The following is a 24,733-nucleotide window of genomic DNA, read 5'->3' on the forward strand; positions in this document are numbered from 1 at the left end:
CACAAAAATGTGATGAATTTTCAATTCCATTCATTTGTAACAATCAAATGGGACTTTTTTTCATTTTATTTTTCTCCTATTAACCAAACACTACCTATATGTTATAACAGACTAAGACTATACTAGGCAGACTTGTTAGATGATAATAAGAGATTGGGAGTGAGTCTATGTCCCATATTATTTAATGGAAAAGATAATCATATTTTCCCCTATAGATCATGTCAAACACATTACAAAGTTGTATGTATGTCATGTTTTGTTGTGCAACCCAATTACAAACACAACAAGCACTAGTGCACAAAGGAGATCACGACTTCATATACCAATCAACCAAACTTTAAGCCATAATAAAACAACGCACGCAAATTTCACGGTTTTCAATTTAGAAATGTTGATATTGCATTACAAAATCCACTTTAGGGTTTGCTAAAATCAGAAGAAAATGACATCACCACCCATTGATATCGGGATTATTCATCTTGAAAAGAAGCAAAAGATGGAGTGACAAATGGTTTAGGATTTAAGGGATGACCCTCCTTTCGCAAGATCCTGCAATGCCTTTGAGATTTGATCCTCCGACATCCCTTCCAAACGAATACCCCTCTCAACTCCCATATCTGTACACACACCAAAAAAAAAAAAAAATCAAAATCTTTTCATGACAAGTGAAATTGGAAATGTTTTCACATGGTAGATTTTTCAAAGTAAAATGATGTAATAAGAAGCAAGAAAAGTAGGATGCAATAATAAACATGTTGAAATCACATTGTTAAAGAACGTGTAACAAAGATTTTAAAGAGCTTAATTGGCACATTTGCAGTCAAACTAGATATTTTCATTGTCTGTGTTAAGTTTTAACAACTGTGGTGTGTAAATAAGAATAAAAATGTAGCTTAATTGAGATGATAAATGGGAGGGGAAACTAGAGAAGATAACCAATGATTTGCTTATGTGCATATGATGCTCATGAAAAGGATGAAAATAATCATGGACAATGCATAAGAAGAAAAGATGATTGCTTTCAGCTTTAGAGAGTAAAAGCTTCTTTTCAACTTTTACATGGATAGAAGAAAAGAGAAACACAAAAGTATATAACAGATCTACTCATATCTACTTTCTTTGAATTCTCTCTTCTGAGTTTGATCAAGTAAAACCCAGAATAGTTGAAAAATGTAAACTAAGGAAAATCAAAATGGAAATCTGATTTTGGATGTCAAACCTCAAAACGTCAAAATGCAACTAATGTGTATTTGCTTACACAAAGGAAAGCCCTTACCTAATTAATAATCTACCTCTGGTATCATTACCAAAATTTTCCCCAAAAGTTATAGAATTTGTTTGATTATCGTATTTCAATAGCTCATTTTTTATGGAAAACGGAGTGGAAAATCAACAGCACTATCGAGACATATATATAGATCCTCGAATTGAAGCAGAAAGCAGGTATATCAATAAGGCGTTTTAGTTGAAATATAATAGCCAAATATATAATTTATTGAGGTAATACGAAGGGGATTCTCTCACCGTATCTCGCCCACAGCTGAGGCTCGGTGCCGCTGCATTCGCGGATCAGTATAGGCAACTTAGGGTTTGCTTTCTTCAATTCCTTGTAATTCTTCTCAACAAACGCCCTGTCACAATTAACAAAATTAAGTTCAGTAAAATGGATGTGGATAGACGAAAGAGCAAAACGATGCAGTAGAAATTCCATGAAATCTTAGATCGAGGAAGCGATGTTATTTTGATGATACCTTGCGGAAGAACTGCCAGGTGAAGTTTGACAAAAGAGAACTCGGAGCTCTTTCAGATTCTTTGATAATTGTCCGATCCATGCCATTTTCAATCTCCGGTTTAACTGGAAACAGTGGTTGCGTCGCAGGAGCTTTCCGATTTGCCAAATGGTGGCTTCGACGATGAAAAAACACCCTTCTTTTGCCTTTTATTATCGTTCATCAAATACAATAATTTAAAAAATAAATAAATAAAATAAAATAAAATAAAAATAAATAAAGAGTCTTATTAAATAAAGGGTTGAGTAAACTTGCGAAAATGATTCATTCGATAGTCATTTTCTTTAATCGTGCTTTGATAAATATATTTTTTTGCAAGAAAAAAAAATATCTGAATGGTAAAGTCTTATTGTGGTTTTTGTCTATTTCAAAGTCATATAGACTATTTTATCATAATATATTTTTTAAAAATTATTTCGTCCGCACCATCTTCCTCGACCTATTAGTTGTTCCACAGCACCAACTAATATATATTTACAACGAGTAATATATATCCCATTGGTTCATGTTTTTACCTTTAACGTATCATTGTTATCTTCTCTATTGTTTATCTACTGATCAGGACATAGACAATCATCCAAGCTTGCACAAAACTCTTTTACTTCAGCACAATTACTTGAATCTAGTTCGGTTATTTTCCATATCTTCATTGTAATTCATTGTTAAGAGTATGTATTTACAACCAATGTGTTTCCATAGCAATATAATATTCTCCACCCATTTGTCACGACGTAAATTTTCAAACCAAAATTTTCAATTTAAAAACACATTTATCACAATAATAAAATCCTAAAATGTCACAAAGTCAAATCATCAATTCTGATAATAAAAAACAGTACGTATCAACTCTAGGATCCTCTAAAATATAACTCAATCTTTGAGGTGTGTACAATCAAGTCGGCGCCCTCCCGCGATCCAAATAAGAACCTGAAACACATAACACATAACACGGTAAGCACAAAGCTTAGTGAGTTCCCCAAAATACCACATCCCATTAGCCACCCGAGGCTATAACACTGTAAGACCCTCCGGTATGTGTGTCTTAGCGGAACCCTCCAGTCCCATAGCTCGTTGGACCCTCTGGTATGGTCTACCTCGTTGGACCCTCCGGTCCGATCTGTAAAGCTCTGCATGGCATAAATCACAAAGAAATAATGCACAGTATAACACATAAGGCAGGATAACATAATACTCAATGTAAGCACATAAGACCTTCCGGCCACACATAACTACCACTCAAGGTAAAGTATAGTGAGAAGACTCACCTCGGATGATGAACAGCCCCTATAAACGTTGTTGCTACGCACCGGCCACTAACTCTGCGCCAAACCCACAATTATCTCAATTAGAAATTAAGTCCAAACTCTCACTCATTGGGTCTAGAGGTTAATCTATAACCAGCCCATCAATGACCTAAAACACATTGGGCCCACCAAGGCCCAATAATAAACGGGCTCTCCCAAGGCCCAATTCTCAATCTCAATGACAAGCCCAACAGAAGGGCCCAAGGCATACTTATAATATTTCTCTGCTCATAGTCTCTAATACACAAGCCCAAAGATTCAGGCCCAACCCTTAAGGCCCATTAATAAAGTCTAGCCCAAAACCCACAGAGAGGTTACACAGGGCATACCTCCTTTGGTACGCTCAACGTACTCAAGCATGCACGAATCTGATCGGGGACCTCAACCCATTACACGGGGCGTACTGGAATTACGTTGGGCATACGCTCAATTTTGCTTAGTCCATTTTCTTGGTCTTAACCCGTTAAGACCTTAGCTCGTTTCTCAGATTTGGACTTCCTAATAGCTCTTACTCCATAAAGCCAGGGACTTTAAGCCTTTGCATGGCTGATGTGGTCACAAACACACAAAACACTCATTCTCTTTTCTCATTAAGCTCTTATCTCATGCATGACTTGATTCTAACATCCAATATCTCATTTTTATGAAACTACTCCATCAAAAGCACTCAAGAGGACAGATAATGGGCTCTAGAGTTTAACAACTCATAAAGCTTCAAGCCTTGGGACCAAAAACCCCAAAATGAACCATATTGAGCACAACTCAAAAAGGAATATGAAAGATTTGAGCTTTATACCTTCAAATGATGCTTCATCCCCATGAAAGCTCAGATCCAAAGCCTGGACTCCAACTCTGTTCCCTTTAATGCTCCTTCTTCACTTCCAAGGACTCACAAGGTCACCCCAAGCTCTTATGGACGAAGGCTTAAGGTTTGGGGGGTTGTTCTCTGAGAAAGGTGGCCATGAATGAGGTCATCTCATTCCTTATATAGGGTCACTTAAAATATTAGGGTTTCCACATTGTGCCTAGTACGCCCAACGTACTAGGTGGCTCTTGCTTAAGGATCACGTGCATTCGTACGCTAAGCGTATGTACGCCCAACGTACTCCGCTGCCACATTTATCAACTTAGGGGCTTATCTTGCCAAATCTCCAAACTTCCATAGCTTCTTTGATAGAACTCTGATTCCAAAGGTCCTTATACTTACGGAAGGTGACGAGATGCCCTACGCTTCTAGCAACTCATCGCAACCCCGAGGCTCCCTCCTGCCCGGTTTGCAGCCCATTAACTCTGATCACAACCGATCCAAAACAGGATGTTACACCATGGTTTTTGGTAAGTAGGCATATGTAACCTTCTTCACATACACATTTGATAATCATAAACTATAGGCCTTTTATTGATACAACTATAAGGGTTTTGGCCTTGAAGATGAAGGCATGGAGGATAGGCTAAAAGTATTTAGGACCCTTATGATGTCTAGAAAACCAATGAGAAAATATTTTATATGTGGATTCAAGTGTCATAATCTTTTATATTGAATGGAAATTTTATAATAAATACTATGATAAATATTTGTTGTAAATGGAGGATTTTCAATGCCTTAATATATTCAATGGAGCCTTGTGTTCAGTTATTGGATAAAAGAGGTGAAACCATGAAAAAGTAATTTCAAATCGTCTATAGCAGTTGATTGATGAAATTTGACTTGTTTGTTGTGGCTTAGTTTCATTACTTGAATTAGCTTTGATTTGGAAGATTGGGTCCAAATAATAATATGCTAAGTACAATGAGAAAAAATGGTTAGGTCGTTAATATAAACCACCGTGTATATGGGTAGTTGTGTTTCGAACTAATAGGAACATCTTTGGAGAAAACTGGTCCTGAAATATTTAACATTTATCATTATGGTATATTTATTTCGATAACTCAATAACCAAAACTCTCTCAAACTTAAATCCTTAAAACCACTAGTAAATAAGTACCATTAGGTTGAACAACGTGGTCGTGATTGTGCCTGGTCCACCTAGGCTCCATCTCAACACCGACTCGAACTTATTATTCTTTGTAGGCATTAGGGAGTGGTGTTCATGGCAAGTTCTTCGGGTAACATTAAATTAAAAGAAGGAAAATGTGGAGAGAAAAGAAATTGCATGAACAACAACAAATTGCATGAACATGTCACTCACACCATATTATAGTCAGATCCATATTGGAGTCTGGGGCAACCCGGGATGCCCCTCAAATTTTGTCTAGTAGTGTAAAAAATTTTGAAAATCTTTGTTTTATGTTGCAGTGTTACCCCGGGAAAAAAAATTGGGCTACCTTAAAAAAATCAGGTTAGTTCTAAATTATAAATCCAAATACAAAATAGCCTAAAATAAGTCGTCCAAACATGTTAAGCCCAATACATAAACTAGTTTAATGAAACAAAGAGGTAGAAGCTTAATTTTATTAATTTGCAAACAATACGAAAGAAGTAATTCAACAAATCGACGTGTTCTGGTCAACTAGTCCTTCGTCGTATCCACTCCCCTGCGCAATTAACATTGCTGCCTTGCCTTCTGCCGGTGATTTGTTGTTATCGACAGGTTTTTTCAACGAACTCCTCCGGTGGACAGTGGTGAGTGGTCAAGGTGCACAATGAAACAAGTAAGTAAACAACGAAATCTATGAAGAAATGACCCAATTGGTGATTAAACATTGAAGTTGATGGGTTTTATGCAAAACAAATAAACTTTTACGTGTGCATGCAACCCTAATAAAGATCAATGTTTTCTCTAATTGAATTTATAACTATGAACATCAAATAAACAAAATTTAGAAAGAAATAAGGAAAACATACATTTTGATCATTTGGAAGCAAGCACTACAAATGTCGTGCCTCTGGTGGTTCACACCCAAGCTAGCAAGAAGGATGTTGAGGAGAGATGAGGGAGGAGGGATTTTCATCCTAAGCTCTCTAAGGGTTTTTTTTGCCGAAAATATGAAGGCCTAAGGGCCTTTATATAGTGCAATAAGGAAACTTGGATAACCCTAAAACCAATATAATAATATTATCTTGGTTCGGTAATTATTCAGCTTCCTAATTATCCTCCAAGGATAATTCTAGACTCCCAAACGACCTTTAAAACTGGCCATCCCCTGATGGAAGGTTCTGGAGCCTTTTGCTCAACTATTTAATAATTTCACTTTTAGTCCCTGCACTTTTAATTAATTTTATTAATCCCAAAAATTAATTCCAATAAATTTTTGATTAATTATTAATTAAATATTACTATTTCTAATTAATATATTCTTTACATAATATATTAATAAACTATTTATTTCAATTTATTAATCAAATAATAAATTAACCTCCTTCTCCAAAAATCATCTTGTCCAGTTGTTAGGTTTGAGGGCAACCTAAAAGGATTGTGCTACTATCAATTCAAGTTTATACCAATTATAATTATGTGTTTAGACACCTAATCTAACAGCCTCCCGCTTAAAAATTTCTGTAACTATAACTGCTAATATAACTTCTAAACTAATCAGCAAATTGTAGCTTCCAAAGTCGTTGTCGAACTCTGACCTAGTTAGATATGCGTCCTAAGATAAGTGATCATATAATCCTCCGTTCTACAATATATCATTTGGATATAAGACATGGAACATAAGCAATCTCATTGTCCAACACTTTGATTCCCGGTTTCTGATTTGTAATGGCAAAGAACTACTAATCGAACACGCCAATTTAGTCCTGGTCAGGCTCAACAATATAAGTCAATACCAAATCATTGAGGGGCCCAAAGATATCGCTTTTCCCGTTAGGGAAAAAGGAACAGATAAACTTTGACTCATATGCTTGTACCATCTACTCATCAAATTATGCACAACAATATGTTTTATAACAACAAGTTACTGATGCGTTTACATATTATCAATGCACAACTGATTTGTAAACCATAACTCATATATCTTTGTTTTAAGATCATAAGATATTATTGTATCAGAATTACTCATGATAAATTTCATGAAGTAATTCTATGAGCGTGGGTTAATCCAATACTTAAAATCCCTATTTTCAAGTGCTCATGAATGTTACAGGAAACTATTGTTATGTCTAAACCCTTAGACAATCTGCAATCCAGTTCATGACAGTCTTAATTCACTACTTACTTCCAAAAGTACGAATAACTGTGGACGTTTGAATAATCAAATTGTTTGGGAAGTAAAACATGCAAAATAAAACAAAATAATAAACAATTGACAAAAGGTAGTAAACAAACTCATAAATAATTCTCTATTATTTAATCACCAAAATTCAACTACATTTACCTTGTTACAAGTTTCAACTAACTATCTAACTACTAAAACTAATATCATCTCTCAGACCAATGTTCCTAGTATGTTGTATGTGCTTGACCCTACTCAGACCCTTTGTGAGGGGATATGCAAGATTCTCTTTAGATGACACCCTCTTTACAACGAGGTGACATTCTTCTACTCTATGTCTGATGAAATGGTATTTTATGTCTATATGTCTTGATCTGCCATGATCTATTGGTTCCTTTGTTAAGGCATCCGCCCCTTTATTATCACAAAAAATATTCATTGGATCCTTAATGGTTGGAACAACTCCAAGGGATTCGATGAAGTTATTCAACCAAATCACCTCCTTTGATGCTTCGCTCGCTGCTATGTGCTATTATTCACAGGTAAAATCAACCATTATCTCTTGTTTGGAACTTTTCCAGGTTACCGCTCCTCCATTTAAGGTAAACACCCAGTCAGATTGAGAACGGAAGTTGTCTCTGTCTGTTTGAAAGTTGGCGTCACAATACCGAGTTACTCTCAACATATCACTGCTACCAAGCACTAGGACCCAGTCTTAGCTCTACACAGATACTTGAGAATATTCTTAAATGTTATCCAATGAGCTCTACCTAGATTTCCCTGATAACGACTAAGCATGCGCAAAGCAATAGTCGTATCAGGGAGAGTACATGTCATAGCATACATGATAGATCCAACGGCGGAAACATATGGAACTCTACTCATTTTTGCTATCTCTGCATCGGTACTCGGACTCTGAGTCTTACTCGGTTTGGTATTATTCTGTATAGGCAGTTCTCCTTTCTTGGAATTTTCCATACTAAAACGTTTTAGTACCTTTTCCAAGTATGTACTTTGACTAATTGCAATTAGACTTTTACTCCTGTCTCTCAAAATCCTTGTCCCTAGAATATAAGCAGTCTCTCCTAGATCCTTCATAGCGAAACACTTTCCAGCTAAGATTTAACCTCTTGCAAAGTTGGAATGTTGTTTCTTATAAGAAGTATGTCATCAACATACAACACCAGGAATATGACTATGCTCCCACTAGCTTTGACATATACACATGACTCATCTTCACTTATAGAGAAGCCAAACTCTTTGACCTTCTCGTCAATACAAAGATTCCATCTGCAAGAAGCTTGTTTCAATCCATAAATGGATTTCTCAAGATTACACACTCTATTTGGATACTTTGCATCTACAAAACCTTATGGCTGACTCATGTAAACATCTTCAGCCGGTTTCCCATTAAGGAAAACAGTTTTGACATCGATTTGCCAGATCTCATAGTCATGAAAGGCACATATGGCTAGCATTATCCCAATAGATTTTATCTTGTCCAATGGTGAGAAGGTCTCATCATAGTCAACCCCTGGGGTTTGAGTGAAGACCTTTACAACCAGTTGAGACTTGAAGGTGTGTACCTTTCCATCCATGTCGGTCTTTTTCTTGAAGATCCATTTGCACCCGACTGTCTTACAACATGGTACACTGTCAACCAAATTCCAAACTTGATTGTCATACACGGACTTGATCTCGATGTCCATTGCCTCTTTCCACTTGGCTGACTCAGGGTCTGTCATTGCTTCCTTGTAGTTAGCTGGTTCATCCAAATTTACCAGTGTACTGTCATTGATAAATGTATCACCGTATGTAGTGATATGGAAACCATATAACTTAGTTTGCATTCTAATTTTAGTGGAACGCCTAAGAACTAATGATTGTCAATCGTTTCAACTATAATTTCATCCTCAGGTTGAGCCCTAGCGTCTTCAGAGGTTCCTTCATCGTTTGAATCTTGAATTTCTTCAAGATCAATGGTACTCCCACTGTCCTCTTTGTATATGAGCTCTCTCTCATGAAAGACTCCCCTTCATGCTACAAATACCACGTTCTCACTATGTCATTAGAACAAATATCCAAATGGATTTTATGGGTAGCTGATGAAAACACATCTCTCACTTTGACATTCAAGCTTGTCGTGAGTCTCTCGTCTAATTAAGGCTTCACAACCCCAAACATTGATATGTGTTAATGAGGGAACCTTCCAAGTTTATATATAGTGAGGTGTTTTGGCAACCTTCTTTGTTGGGACAAGATTAAGAATGTGGGTGGTAGTATCTAAGGCATACCCCCATAATGAGATTGGAAGAGAAGCTCAAATCATCATGGAACGAACCATGTCTAACAAGGTTCAATTATGCCTTTCAGCCACACCATTAAGTTGTGGTGTACTAAGAGGAGTCTATTGTGAAACTATTCCACATTATTTGAGGTAGTCATGGAACTCGATACTAAGATACTTGCCACCTCTATCGGATCTAAGCATCTTTATCTTCTTACCCAATTGATTCTCGGCTTCTTGCTTAAACTATTTGAACTTTTCAAAGGTTTCTGACGTATGCTTGATTAAGTAGATATAGCCATATCTGCTATAATTATTAGTAAAAGTCACATACACTCGATTTTCTTCCCTTGTGATGGATCTGAAAGGAGCACACACATCTGTGTGTATGAGATCCAACAAACATTCACCTCTTTCACAAGATCCAGTGAAAGGTGATTTTGTCGTCTTACCCAATAAACAAGATTCACATGTATCATCTGACCTTAGGTCAAATGATTCCAACACTCCATCCTTTTGGAGCTGGGCAATGCATTTCTTGTTAACATGTCCAAGACGAAAATGCCACAAGCATGCTTTGTCTAAACTATTAGATGAATTAATTTGAAAAACACTATTACCTAAATAGTCTACAATCATTACAATTTCATACATATCATCACAAGGTAAAGCTTCAAGATAAAAAACACAATTTTTATTTGAAAATCCCCACTAGTCCCGGGCTCGATCCCTCAGCATACATGAAGCAAACCCCACCTTTGTCGCATCAGGGCAAGAACTCGTGCGTTAGGTGTTCTCTATGTCCACTACCCAGCGTCAGCTAACTATGGGATCCCTGACCCCAAAGAACTCTGGCGCCCCGCACCCCTTGAACTCCTGGAACGAGGGGTTTTGGGACCGACCTGGCCCACAACAATCTCAACTCTGAATGACCTAAGCCTCTCCTCCAAAATCTCCATCATCCATTCCTTGACTATCCCAAAATTCATTGGGGTGGTGTCAAGGATGCCCCTCGTAACCTCGGTTGCAATAAGCTCGCACAACCTCTCATCTATGGGCTCGGTCTCGTTGCCCGACCCAGATCCAAATCCTGATCATGATCCCCCTGCTCCAAATCATGTCACCACCATACTGAACTGCAATATCATGAAACATAATGATCATGATGTCCAAAAAGTGGATCCTCCCTCACGGGTTCTACTTAGAACCTCCATATCTAAAATTGGTTTGGGTATAGGTCCTGTGCTTTCAGTAGCATGGGCCCAATACTACATTCTACACCTACCTGTACCTTCCCCAAGGCTCTACCTGACGACTCTAATTCGTCCCAAAACAAGCAGGCTACTGCATAGCTCAAATCCTAAGATTTGCTCCATCCATAACAAACCAGAACTCAATCATAACATGTTGCCTTTATGCATGCAAATTATACACAGCCCATGATCAAATAGACTTTCGAATAATAGATTCTACCCTAGGATCACAACCAGACAAAGAACATGAAATAAGGCCAAATCAATCATTCTAAGGCGATAAGCTCCTAGCCGTATACAATTTGATGAGCATACACATAGCAAAATCTATCTGACAATCATAATCCAAATATCAGTATCACAGGTCTAGCATATTAGGGAATCACTTACTTGAGCTCGGCCGATCACGCGCATTGCACTCTCCTCTTTTTCCATTTTAAAAAGTTTTTAACTTTTGATTTTTGAAAATAATTTTACCATTTCCTTAGTTTGAGTCCTGACACACCCAAAAGTGTGCCCGAATCCCTCAAACCAAGGCTCTGATACCAACTTGTAACGAATCAAATTTTCAAAAGAAAATTTTCATTTTTAAACAATAAAAACATTTCCAATAAACCATAAAATCTCAAGAACAATTGTTTTCAAATTCATAACATCAAAAATTTTATTTCAAATATCAAAGTGTCCCATAAAACGACTGAGAGAGTGCATGTCGCGCCATCAAGCCTTGCCCTTGCCCTTAGGCTCAAAAATACTTGAAACAAATTCTCAAATTGTAAGTTAATGCTTAGTGAGTTCCCCATATCATACCCCACACAGTCCACATAATCACACATACCATATTAGTTATAAAAGCTACATAAACCACATAATTCATGCATACAACATATAGGGATGTCGTGGGCTCCCCCAAGGTCTTACTCCATGATGTCATGGGATCCCCACATGGTCTTACACCTAAGTGCCATGGGCTCCCCCATGGTATTTAATAGGAATGCCACGGGCTCTACACATGGTCTTACATCTAAGTTCCATGGGCTCCCCCCTATGATCTTTAATAGGAAAGCCATAGGCTCTCCACATGGTATTACATCCGAGTGCCATGGGCTCTCCCATGGTATTCCATACAAGTATAACAACATATATATAAATATCATACATCCTAGCACATAACCAACTAACATGCCACATAACACTACATCAACTAGTGTACCATATATCGTGGAATGGGCCGATTTTAGTTCCTTTGACCCATTGGTATGGTGAGAAGACTCACCTCTCAAGAATGTTGAACTAATAAGATAAAATTAGATAAGTCCCAACGTGTAGATCCAACTCAACTACCTCAAGATGGTTGCCAATACAGAGTATATGTCGGATCTACTGCTTCTCTCTTTACTCCGCCTTCTTCATGCTTCAGAATCCTAGAATAGGTGTTACAAGAAATAAAACCTTTCTCATCATTAAAATAATATATAAAACCTTGTTTAAACAATGCATGAAAGGAAATAATGGTCCGTGTCATTTCTGATGAGTAACAACAATTTATTAAGTCTAATCCTAACCCATTACTTAATACTAAGCCATAAACTACAATCTTGGTGACACGTGAAAATTGCTTATTCCCCATGATCAAGTTCATCCGTCCGTGCTCCACATCCTCACTTCTTTTTAGCCCCTACAAATCAGAACAAATGTGAAATCTACATCTTCTATCAAGGACCCAAGAACGAGAACATGATGAGTTATTAGATAAGATATAGTATATACCTGTCGAAGTTGGCTTCACCTTTCCATCTTTAATCTTGCAAGTATTTTGGGAAACTTCGTTTCCAATTCCCTTTGTCATTGCAGTAGAAGCGATTGACCTCTTTAGGATCAGAGATAGGGGAGCACCAGGACTGGATTTTCCTTTGAGTCCACTGCTTGATGTCCCAACTTGAGACTTTCCTTTCCAGTTTTGCTTAGGAGGACTGTTCCTCTTTTTCACTTTCCCTTGACCTATGGCCAGAACTGGAGTAGTAGTAGGAGTGGAGGCAACAATTTTTCCCTTCATTTCTGCTTCAGTTGTTTGCAGGAGGTTCTGTAGTTGAGACAGAGTTGTCTCATTGTTGTTTGAATGATAGCTCAAAATGAACTGATCGTGACAACTGGGTAAAAAGTGCAAGACTATATCAATAGCCATTTCCTCATCAAAGTTCACATTGAGCTTATTAAAACGATCCGCATATCGTTGCATCCTCTGCACGTGGCTGCTAACATATTCTCCATCTTTCATTTTGCTTGTTATGATGGACTTTACCATTTTGTACTTTTACTGGAGAGCTCGTTTATGGTACTTTTCCATAGGGTCATTGTTCATCTCGTACGGCTAGTAATCCTCATAGTGTCTATGCAATTCAAGAGTCATTTTGGCCACCATGATGCAAGCAACTTTTGTTGCATCATTGTAGTGTTTCTTGTAGGCGACCATTTCTCCAGGAGCGACCTTCTCTTTGTTGATCTCATCTAATGGTCTATCAAGGACATATTCCTTGTCCTCAAAACGAAGGTCCATGTTTATGTTGCGCATCCAGTCATTATAGTCGGTGTCATCCAGTTGCACCTCAGAGTATATGTTTAACAAGGAAAAGTTGTTGTGGAGGAGGAGGAGGAACCAGACACATCAGTTGGAGGAGACATCTATAAAAGAAATATAATTTTTGGTTAGATAAGAATAATCCTCAATATAACACCCAAAATGAAATATTAAGGTTAGGATTCAACTAGATAATTCACAACTTAGAAAAATGATGTCGTAATCTAATCGTAAATTATATAAAGGTAGGTAAATGACAATTTAGCAATTTCACCATAAGAAAACAAAATTTGAATGAATTAGGTTTTAATGAAATTCCTAGATCTTTTGAGATTCATTGAACCTCTTCAATGTCATGTTTAATCTTGATTTTGCTCTTCCATTTGTGACTGGGATACCGAGGATCACAAACAAGATGTGAATAACCCCACAAATTAGCTTGGTACTTTCGATATCATTTATCATCTCATTTTAATGTATCAATTAACCACACGCGCTCCATTAATCAATGATAATTTTCAAGACACCCATTGCAACTCTTTATTAGTCCCTATTAATGTGCCTGTTAACCACACACGCTCCACTAACGACTTATAAAGTGCAATGTGAAATTTCATGGGTGAGCATACAAATTCACATTTTTCCTAAAGTAACTAATATCGAGAACTTTAATAAAAGGTTTAGTTACTTTTTAATTCATTATACTTATTAATGATAATTAATTTTCCTATCAAACTTGTTCAGCTAACGACCTCCACTATCATTTTATAAGGAGTTTCCTTATACCCCCTTATAGACTAGCTCCGTGAATGAGGCATACTAGCGGTTCGACTGACTTAATCTTATACATATAGTAATTATTAAACGTTTAATTTTACATATAGTATAAGATGTATTTTAAAACTTTTTAAAATACTAGGTTTAAATATTAAATTTCGAAAATTAAAGAATAAATTAACTTTAAATTCAAAATTAAACCAAATATTTAATAATGATCTATTAATTAAAAATTTAATTAATTATATTAAATCACATAAGGATTATCTACTTAAATTAATTAAATAACTTAATCCTAATCCTTACCCCCTAATTTTCGAAAATATGGGTAGGGATTGTCCAATTTTATAATTATCTTATTTAATCATAAAAACTAATAATTACCAAAAATAAGAAAACTCTATCCAAGCCAACCATTTTTTTCGAAAATTGCATGCTTGGGGAGGAAGGTAAGGATTTCAATCCTTACCTTATTTTTGAAATCTTTAGAGGCAAGGAACCCCTCTTCAAAATCGAAAAGTTGGAGGGCAAGGTAAGGGTTTCACCCCTTACCAAAATTTCGAAACTTAGGGCCTAAGAAACCCTAATTTCGAAACCCTAGTCCATGAGGGTTTAATTTCCATAAAACCTAAGTTGATCAATTCATCTATTATAACAATTCAATAGAAAACAAGCTAAGACTCTAATACCACTGATGGATTTTATGTAAAACAAATAAACTCTAAAGTGTGCATGCAACCCTAATAAAGATCTATGTTTTCTCTAATTGAATCTATAACTATGAACATCAAATAAGAACCCTAAGGATACATAGATATTTTTGAAATTTAGAAAGAAATAAGGAAAACATACATCCGCTATATTGCAATGTTTCAACATGGAGAATTCCAAGAAAGGTGACTTACCTATCCAGAGCAATATCAAACCGAGCAAGGCCCAGAGTCCGAGAACTGATGAAAAGATAACGGATATGCATCAAGTACCATATGCCTCTGCTGTCGGCTCAATCATGTACGTTATGACGTGTACTCGCCCTGATGTGGCTTTTGCTTTGAGCATGGTTAGTTGATATCAAGGGAACCTTGGTAGAGCTCACTGGACTGCAGTAAAGACCATTCTTAAATACCTGCGCCAGACTAAGGACACGGTGCTTACCCTCAGTGGGAGTGATGACTTGAGAGTGACAGGGTATTGTGACGCCAGTTTTCAGATCGACAAAGATAATTTACGCTCTCAGTCGGGCTGGGTGTTTACCCTAAATGGAGGAGCAGTAACATGGAAAAGCTCCAAGCAAGAGATTATAACCGATTTAACGTGCGAATCAGAGTACATAGCAGCGAGCGAAGCATCGAAGGAGACGATATGGTTGAAAAACTTCATTGGAGACCTTGGAGTTGTACCATTCATAAATGAGCATGCAAAGATTTTCTACGATAATGAAGGAGCGATCTCCTTGACCAATAAACCGAGAGATCATGGAAGATCCAGGCATGTCGACAGAAAATACCACTTCATAAGACATCAAGTAGAAGAAGGACTCCTCGTTGTAAAGAGGGTATCATCAGAGGATAACCCAACATATCCCCTTACGAAGGGACTGAGTATGGTAAAGCACTTGCAACATGCTAAGAGTATCGGGCTGAAGTACGATATTAGTTTTAGAGATTAAAAAAAAATATTTAGAAACTTGTAATAGCTAATATGCAATTGACATTTGATGATTGAATAAAAGGACTTTTGTTTATAAGTAAAAGTTACTATCTTGTGTCAATTGTTTATTATAGTTTCACTTTTGCATGTTTTGACTTCCAGAATAATAAGATTATCCAAACTATCCACAGTCGATCATACTTTGGGAGTAGGTTATGAGGCTAGACTGTCATGAATTGGCTTATAGATTGTCTAAGGTGTTAGATATAGCAAAAGTATGCTACAACATTCATGAGTGCTCTTGAAATAAGATTTAAGTATTGGATTAAACCCACGCTCACATGAATCACTTCATGGAATTTATCACGATTGATTGTGAGACGATAATATCATATAGTCTTCAAACTAATATATATGAGTTGTTGACTATGAGTTGGTTGTGGATTGATGGTATGAAAACGCATCAGTAACTTGATGTTATAAAACATATTGTTGTGTATGATTTAACGAGTAGTTAGTACAAGCATATAAGTCGTAGTTTATCAGTTCCTTTTATCCCAAGAGGATTAAAAGCGATATCTTGGTCCCCTTGATGATTTTGTTTTGGCTTATGTACCGGGCCCGGTCAGGACTTAGTTGATGTGTTCAATTAAGTTCCATGTCAAACAAATCAAAAATCAAGAAACAAACTGTTGGACAATGAGTATGACCTTATTTCATGTCTTTGTCCACACGATATCTTGTAGAACAGAGGATTATATGATCCCTTATCTAAAGGACGTGTCACTAACTGGGTCAGAGTTCGACAACGACTTTTGAGAGTACGATTGCTAATCGGATTTTTAAGTTGCATTGGTAGTTATAGTTATTAGACTTATCCAAGTGGGAGACTGTTGGATTAGGTGTCAAAGCCCATAACTATAATTGGTATGTACTTGACCAGATAGTAGCATGGTCCTTTTGGGTTGCCTTCACCGGAGCAATTTGATAGGATGAACTTTTGAGAAGAGGTTATTTGTGATTTATTAATATATTATAAGTATAATTTATTAATTGAGAAATCATATTATTTAATTAGTATTGATCAAAAATTAATTTGAAATTAATGTAGTGATCAAAAGAGACTGATTAAATTTACGAGGACTGATTATGTAAATCAGTAATACTTATAGTATGGGATAATGATCCATGGTTGATTAGGATGGACTAAACCTATATGATAGTCCATGAAGGTTTAAACCCAAAGGGCCTAAGAAATATAAAGGGTCATGGTGAATTAGGGTTTGCATGGATGAAACCCTAGTCTTTGCCACACTATAAAAGCAACCCCTTAACCCTAAAATCGGCCCCATGCATTCTTGTGAATAGTCATAACCGATTTTGTGCTATCTAGCCACTTATCATAAGCCTCCTCTCACATTTGATGTTTGTGACACATTAGAGGCATCACATTTGAGGTGTTAAAGCTTTTAAAGGCCAAGAGCTACAAGCTACAATAAGAGGTATTCATCTAACTTGGTTTTATGTTGTATATCTTCAATTGTATGCTAGTTAGGGTGCGCGCTTTGGAAAAATGAAATTGCATGTATAATTAGAGAAAACTTAGATCCAAAGCATCTAGGGTTGCATGTGCACCATAGGAGTGTTATAGTGCTCAAAACCCAACAGGTATACCATCTCGAGGATGATTGGACCCATAGTATGTTGGCATTCCAACCCGATGGTTGAGGGTCTAGGGCATTCCAACCCGATGGTTGATTGGACCCATAATATGCTGTTATTATATGTATGTTACTTGTGGTGCAAGTATTTTGGGGGAACTCACTAAGCTTCGAGCTTACAGTTTTTGGATTTGTTTCAGGTACCTCAGATGATCGCGGGAAGGTGAAGGCATGATCGTGCACCTCATCACATTTTTATGATCTTGATTTCTAGGATGCTATAATGTCTAAACTATTTTGAAAACACTTTGTAACAACTTAATGGTTTTGAATGGTTGAAAAAGTTTTAAATCAACTTGAACTTTTAGATGCTACAAGGATTTTCTGACTGCAATGACATTCCAGGAAGAGACCAGTGAGAAGGGTTTCAATATATAGCAGGGTTGATCTAGGGTTTTCAGATGGTGATGCAACTTCAAGAAGAGACTAGTAGGTGACTGTGGTTTAGATCTACATCGTCAGATATTCAGATCTACGTCACCGAAGGTGGTTTTGGGCAGTCTGGCAAAAAAAGAGTCTCTAGTGACTAGGATAAAATGATAAGCAGCAGTGGTCTGGCAGACGTCGGTGGTCCGTAGGAGGTTTTGGTATGATATCATTAGAGAGAGAGAGTATATATATATATATATATATATATATATATATATATATATATATATATATAGGGAGGAGAGAGAGAGAGAGTTAGATCCCGTTTGATAGTTTCTGTCTGGGAAAGTGCTGTCTGGAAATGTTTTCTGACTGGGAAAGAAACCATGCTGTTTGATTGTACACCTGATTGACTGTGCTGAATGATGAAAAAAAGTAATAATTTAATAAAAATAAATTAAAAAAAGTTATTTAAAAAAAATTAATAATCCAATAAAGAAAAAAAGAGACGGGGTTTGGTGTATAATTGTCTTTCCAGGCCATTCAGCCAGAAATATATGATTTTGAGGCTTTCTGGGAAAGACATATCTTACCGGGAAAGACCCCTTCGTTTGTGCAAATCAAACAGTCTTTCCGGTCCATTCAGCCGGAAAGATTTGTTTGGACCTGGAAAGATGCGTATCAAACGAGACCTTAGTGTTCCTAGAGGTATGTAGGTGGGTATGATGGGGTTGTATATTTTTTTGATTTGATTTTATATAAGAAATACAATAAAATTATAAAAGAAATAAAAAAATAAATTAATAAGGGTAAATCTGTTATTTGAAAAAAAATCAAAGTAAATTGGACCAAATTCATAACAAAACAAAAAGTTTGGACGTATGATACTAGTCCAATCATTTTTGAGCTAAAATGACAATTTTAAAATAACCAAGGACCATTTATGCAATTTTGTGAAATATTCAAGAATATGCACAATTTTCAATTGCATCGATATCCGAAAGCTTTTATCGAATTCGTTTCTGTTGTTTTATAGTGAATAGTTACTTGGTTTTGAACGGAGTGATTCATGATCGTGGCGTCCTGGGGCCGTACCACGCAACCGAACTGATTATACAACCACCGGTCCACGACCACATTTAGGTGAACTACTTTTCTCATCTCTGCCGTCAATCGACACAACTACTCCGGTTTTGTTTCTAGGACAGTCGTTCTGCCAATGGCTGGCGTTAAAGTTAAGCACGAAATCCTGGAGGAATTGAACGGTGACGACAGTGACAATACGAAAACGAAGGATGTTTCGGGAGCTCCGGTGATTGATATTGATAGTTCCGATGACGATTCCTGTTCATCTGGCGATGGAATTAAAAATGGCAAGAGGTCTAGGGTTTCGAGAGGTGTTGACGAAGTTCATAGTAACAAAAAGAATAAATCTGCGGATGGTGTGACCCTTCCCGCAGGTTTTCTAGATCGTTTGCCGCCTAAGGATGCGGCATTGCAAAATAAGAAGGGAAATATTGTTTCGTCGGAACGGAACTGTAAGCAGTTTTGGAAAGCTGGCGATTTCGAAGGAGGTTCCGGATCTTCCAGATCTTCCGGTGGTGGTTGGGATGCACCCGCAGGTTTGCTGCTTTTTATGTTTTCATCGCCCATTCAAGGGTTTTAGGTTTTTTTTAGGAATTATCACAGTTACTTGCAATTATCAGGATTCAACTTCATCCGAGTTATTAATTTTTAAACTTAATTAAGCTAACGAAACATTGATTAAGGCTATTGCGAATGTGTTTATGGAAAGAAAAGTAAAATTCGCTGAGAAAGGGAAGAACATTAAAGAAGTATAACTTTTATCTCAAAATTCTCCCAAACTTCTCAATCTCTAGGGCCGCTAATTGTTTACTGGTTTTGTACTTCACTCGTGAAAAGTTTAAGATTTTTGAGAGAAAATTCTTTACCTGACATATTTCATATCTACAGGTGGTATAGATCATTTAAGGGTTCATCCAAGATTTCTGCACTCCAATGCAACTAGTCATAAATGGGTTCTTGGAGGTAATGTTGTTTTATATGTCCTTGAGTTGGTTATTTTTCTATTGTTTGTTTGTTATATGCAGTTGAAATCACTTATTTGGTTCATATTCCTAGTTTTTATACTTATAGATTGGTCTGTCTATATCTACTCATGCAGCTTTTGCAGAACTTCTGGACAATTCACTAGATGAGGTAATTATGCTGTGCCACTTAAAGACCATACAATCATCCATCTCTGTTACACATATCTATATATCATTTTCATTCCTTTTTATAGGTCTGTAATGGTGCTACTTATGTCAAGATTGATATGCTAACAAACAAGAAAGATGATAACAGAATGTTGCTGATTGAAGGTATTTGTGTGGCTTCCTTTGTGTTGATTGCCTTTCTTGTTAACCATTTTCATCCACCATGTAATGTAGATAATGGTGGTGGGATGGACCCAGATAAAATGCGTCTATGCATGTCTCTTGGCTTTTCTTTGAAAAGCAAGATCAAAGATGCTATTGGACAATGTAAGTGACCTCACTTTACTCTCATCAAATATGTTCTTGGGTAGATTGGATGAATATATATTTTTTTTATTTGCCATTGTGATATTTTTAATAGATGGGAATGGTTTCAAAACAAGCACCATGAGGCTTGGAGCTGATGTTATTGTCTTCTCTCGATGCTCTGGGAAAAACGGAAATAGGTTTGTGGTCTATTTATGTTAGTGGAATACATATATATATATTTTTCTGTATTGATGTTTCAAAAACACTAAGAATAACATTTGATGATATTTCCTTGAAGGCCTACACAAAGCATTGGTCTATTGTCCTACACATTTCTTCGGAGCACAGGAAAGGAAGACATTGTAGTTCCCATGGTAATTAAATCAACACATGCTTGAAATGTTTGCCAACTAAAATTTATTATACCTTAAACTCTAGAGGGCCTCAAATATCTCTGGAAAATGTCATGTCAAGGTTGCAATGTGAAAATTATTGATATTGTTTGGGAGCATCAAGTTAAAGTTAATCACAATGCTAGTCTTTGTTACTATTTTATTTAAGAATTACATGTCAAATTCCAAAATTTATGTTCTCATTCACATATTTATTATTATTTATAATTTTTGGTTGTTGTTGACTATGTTAAAAAGCTTGATTATGAAAGACGTGATCGAGAATGGAAGAAGATGAAACGAGCATCAGCAAGTGATTGGGATAAAAACGTCGAGGCAATGGTACAATGGTCTCCTTTTTCAAGTGAAGCAGACCTCTTGAAACAAGTAAGATTTATTTTATGAGCAATAGTTTGTATCATTCAAAATTAATATGTATTAATTTAATTTAATTTTTTATTTATTTCTACCTTGTAGTTTGACAAGATGAAAGATCAAGGCACTCGCATAATCATTTACAATCTGTGGGAAGACGATCAAGGCCAATTAGAGCTCGATTTTGATGCCGATAAACATGTTTGTGTTACATCAGCCTTGAATCAATGTAACTAATTTATAGACAATACTTGATCAAAATCCACTGATTTCAATTCACATTAAACAACATGTCTTGCAGGATATTCAAATTCGAGGTGTTAATAGAGATGAGAAAAGTATAGAAATGGCAACACAGTATCCCAACTCTAGACACTTCCTTACATATCGCCACTCTCTCAGGGTAAATTCAACATTATTAAAATTAAATATTCCCTGTTACTGATTAATGATGGTTTAATAATTTAATTTTTTTTTTTAATTAGAGTTATGCATCGATTCTGTATCTAAGAGTTCCTCCTTGCTTCCGGATGATTCTGCGTGGGGTTGATGTGCAACATCATAATATTGTAAATGATATGATGATGACAAATGAAGTGACATATCGTCCACAGCCTGGTCTTGATGGGGTTCCCAAGGACTTAAATGTAATTTTCTTCACTTGATAAAATAATTATTTGTTTGTTTTTTTTTGTTGAAGTTGCCTACTTACCTTAAGTTTAATTACTGCCTCTTTCAATGAACAGATGGTTGCTACAGTTACTGTGGGATTTGTAAAGGATGCAAGGGCTCATATCGATGTACAAGGATTCAATGTTTATCATAAAAACAGACTCATCAAGGTTTTGACTTTGTTGACTTTTTACATTCTCGTGATGCATTAGATATCATATGACACTCCATCATTCTTCTTTCAACAGCCATTTTGGAGACTTTGGAATGCTGCAGGAAGTGATGGTCGTGGTGTCATAGGTTATATTTATCCCTTCAAAACTTTTAACATTTTTTTTTTTTGTGATTGATTCTAATTAATTTTTAGTTTTTTCTTATAGGTGTATTGGAGGCTAATTTTGTTGAACCAGCTCATGACAAACAAGGGTTTGAACGCACCAATGTTCTTTCAAGACTCGAAACACGCCTCGTTCATATGCAGAAGACATACTGGTATAAATATAATATTCATAATCATAACATTCTAATTATTTTATTAAATTAAAAAAATAAATAATAAACACACCCGCCTTCTGCTTCAGGAATGCATACTGTCACAAAATTGGGTATGCGCCACGTCAGCACAAGAATAAACCGGAAGACCTAGGTATAATATATTGTTTTCTTTTACATTGTGGAATAATTGCTCGATCTATTATTAATACATCATTCTTTTTTTTTTTTATGTGGTAGAACCTTCTCCTAATTACAGAGATGACCCTTCTTCTAAAAAGAAGAATAAGATACATGGTGTAGGTGTTGGCTCTTCTGAATCAACATCACCTATGTTTCAAAACATGCGTGATAATGATTTGAAAACAAACATGACTCCTAAACATGCAAATGCAAATGGAGATTATTATTCTCAGAGAGATTCATCAGGTCAAAAGACTCGTTTGGTTTCAGCTCTTGAGGTCAGGCATCCAGATTATTCTCCAATCCAAAAAGGAATGCAAGTTGTGACACGTGTTCCTGGTGGTGTTAATGGAAATGAAACTGCTCTTTCAAATAATGACACTCAGAGGTTGAATCAATTGGTTGAAGAAAACCGTGAGTTGAAGGAAAGATTGAAAAGACGTGAAGAAGAGGTATTAGGTAATCTGCTTCAGGATCTAGAATCTGAAAAGAATCGTTGCAAAACACTTGAAGCACAGGTAAGTAATTTCACTAAACTTCGTGTCTGTTTTCCATGTTCGTAAGTATATAACCTTAATTAGTATTTGTGTATATAATATGAACAGATTGAAGAGGAAAAACACAAATATGATGTTTTAAACAGGGAGCAAGAAAGTATCATTGCTATATTTACAGAGGAGAGAGAACGTAGAGACTCTGAGGAGCAAACACTGAGAAAGAAGTTGAAGGTTTGTTTATTTGTTTGTTTGCTAATAGTTAGTTATTCTACATTTGAAATGATTTAATTACTATTTATTTGTGTGTGAAGGAAGCGGAAGCTACAAATAAGAACTTGGTGGAAAAGGTGACACAGTTGCAGTTGGAGAAGATGAAGAGTCAGGGGCGCAAGTGGGGCCAGTAGGAGGAGCACACAATGTATGTAACGTCTGCTAGTGTCTGTTATTGCATACTTTGCAGATGTTTTAGAGTTTTTTATTTTATTTTATTTTAGAAGGTATGGATGGTTTCAGTTTGTATGAAAAATGGAAGGGTTGTTACTTGTTATGGTTGTATCTACTTGCTACCACGCTGTTTGCTTAAGTCACGTGTCATGATTTGTTGCTTATTTATGGGATAGTGATTGCTCATAATATGTTTCAAATTAAAGAAAGAGTTATTGTATTTAGTGGTTTAGCAGTTATGATGCTTTTCTTTCTTGTATTTATGAAAATCAATGTAAGGGGCTGTTTGGTAGCCTTTTAATTGACAAATTAAGAGGCAACCTCTTAACCTGAGATTAAGAGTGTTTGGTAATATCTGAATTTTTACCTCTTAATCATATATACTTATAAAGCTAGCATTTTTCCTTAAACCTCATGCATTTGAAATCCCTATAAAAATTTGCAAACACCTCGTGCATTTGAAACCTCTTATTTTAATAAATATCACTCAAAAGTCTCTTAATAATGATTAACAATTCAAAGGTTTTATAACTTATATAAAATATTTAATAAACATTTAATGGATACTCTACTATAAAAAGGTCAATCTTTTTGAGTAGACACACAAATACAAATCACATACAAAATTAGATTAGATTCATATTATCGATCATATGTTATGGAATGTGATATATATAATATTTAATTAACTATTGTATACATGTTTGTATGTTCATGTAGCTTCAAAATAATAATTAATTAAAAATCATGGATATGTCATATTATCCATATTATCCATGTAAGCATTTTTTAAAATGCAAATTGTCTATCTTATCACTTTATATTTTAGTATATGTTTAACATTTTAATTATAATAATAAGTGCTTTTTAAAAGTTTCTTTCACTTATTAATAATAACAAGTGGTTTTAAAATTGATAAGCAATAATTATAAATAATAAAATCAAATTATATGGATATGTCATATTATCCATACAATTATCTTTTGAAATGCAAATTGTCTATCTTATCACTTTATTATTTAGTGTATGTTTCACATTTTAATAATAATATTAAGTGTTTCTTAAAAGTTTTCTTTAACTTATTATTAATAATAAGTGGTTTAAAATTAATGAATGACAATTTTAAATGATAATAACATCAAATTATAAATTACATTTAGTTATAAATAAATTGTATTTTAAATGAACATCATTATTGAAATTAAAAAATGATCGCATAAGTAAAAATATAATTAATCAATAATAATAATTGTTAAATATAAT

At 35.6% G+C, this 24,733-nt stretch overlaps 2 protein-coding genes across 2 annotated transcripts; one reads left to right on the forward strand and one right to left on the reverse strand.

Annotated features, from left to right (window-relative positions):
• Positions 1–348: 348 nt before the first annotated feature.
• LOC111920175 (NADH dehydrogenase [ubiquinone] 1 alpha subcomplex subunit 2) lies at positions 349–1,920 on the reverse strand. Its single transcript, XM_023915774.2, has 3 exons — positions 1,752–1,920; positions 1,525–1,631; positions 349–617 (listed from the first exon to the last, which is right to left on the reverse strand). Exons 1-3 carry the CDS (start codon positions 1,835–1,837, stop codon positions 514–516), a joined length of 297 nt encoding a protein of 98 aa, XP_023771542.1. The 5' UTR covers positions 1,838–1,920; the 3' UTR covers positions 349–513.
• Positions 1,921–18,889: 16,969 nt separating this feature from the next.
• On the forward strand, positions 18,890–23,690 carry LOC111920176 (protein MICRORCHIDIA 7). Its single transcript, XM_023915775.3, has 18 exons — positions 18,890–19,509; positions 19,862–19,936; positions 20,073–20,107; positions 20,193–20,271; positions 20,341–20,433; positions 20,528–20,612; positions 20,714–20,789; positions 21,066–21,194; positions 21,285–21,383; positions 21,484–21,585; positions 21,668–21,829; positions 21,929–22,024; positions 22,103–22,154; positions 22,235–22,346; positions 22,436–22,500; positions 22,587–23,047; positions 23,135–23,257; positions 23,338–23,690. Exons 1-18 carry the CDS (start codon positions 19,107–19,109, stop codon positions 23,428–23,430), a joined length of 2,340 nt encoding a protein of 779 aa, XP_023771543.1. The 5' UTR covers positions 18,890–19,106; the 3' UTR covers positions 23,431–23,690.
• The last annotated feature ends 1,043 nt before the right edge of the window (positions 23,691–24,733 follow it).

The sequence above is a fragment of the Lactuca sativa genome, chromosome 1, assembly GCF_002870075.4.
Source record: "Lactuca sativa cultivar Salinas chromosome 1, Lsat_Salinas_v11, whole genome shotgun sequence".
Taxonomy (NCBI): domain Eukaryota; kingdom Viridiplantae; phylum Streptophyta; class Magnoliopsida; order Asterales; family Asteraceae; genus Lactuca; species Lactuca sativa.

What these genes read in the sequence shown, in the direction of transcription:
- LOC111920175 (XM_023915774.2), bottom strand. Translation starts at nt 1,837, where the DNA reads ATGGCATGGATCGGACAATTATCAAAGAATCTGAAAGAGCTCCGAGTT. An exon ending in CCTGGCAGTTCTTCCGCAAG is followed by an intron (nt 1,632 to 1,751) that starts GTATCATCAAAA and finishes TAATTGTGACAG; the next exon opens with GGCGTTTGTTGAGAAGAATT. An exon ending in TCAGCTGTGGGCGAGATACG is followed by an intron (nt 618 to 1,524) that starts GTGAGAGAATCC and finishes GTGTGTGTACAG; the next exon opens with ATATGGGAGTTGAGAGGGGT.
- LOC111920176 (XM_023915775.3), top strand. Translation starts at nt 19,107, where the DNA reads ATGGCTGGCGTTAAAGTTAAGCACGAAATCCTGGAGGAATTGAACGGT. An exon ending in TCATAAATGGGTTCTTGGAG is followed by an intron (nt 19,937 to 20,072) that starts GTAATGTTGTTT and finishes CTACTCATGCAG; the next exon opens with CTTTTGCAGAACTTCTGGAC. An exon ending in GGGTTCCCAAGGACTTAAAT is followed by an intron (nt 21,830 to 21,928) that starts GTAATTTTCTTC and finishes TTCAATGAACAG; the next exon opens with ATGGTTGCTACAGTTACTGT.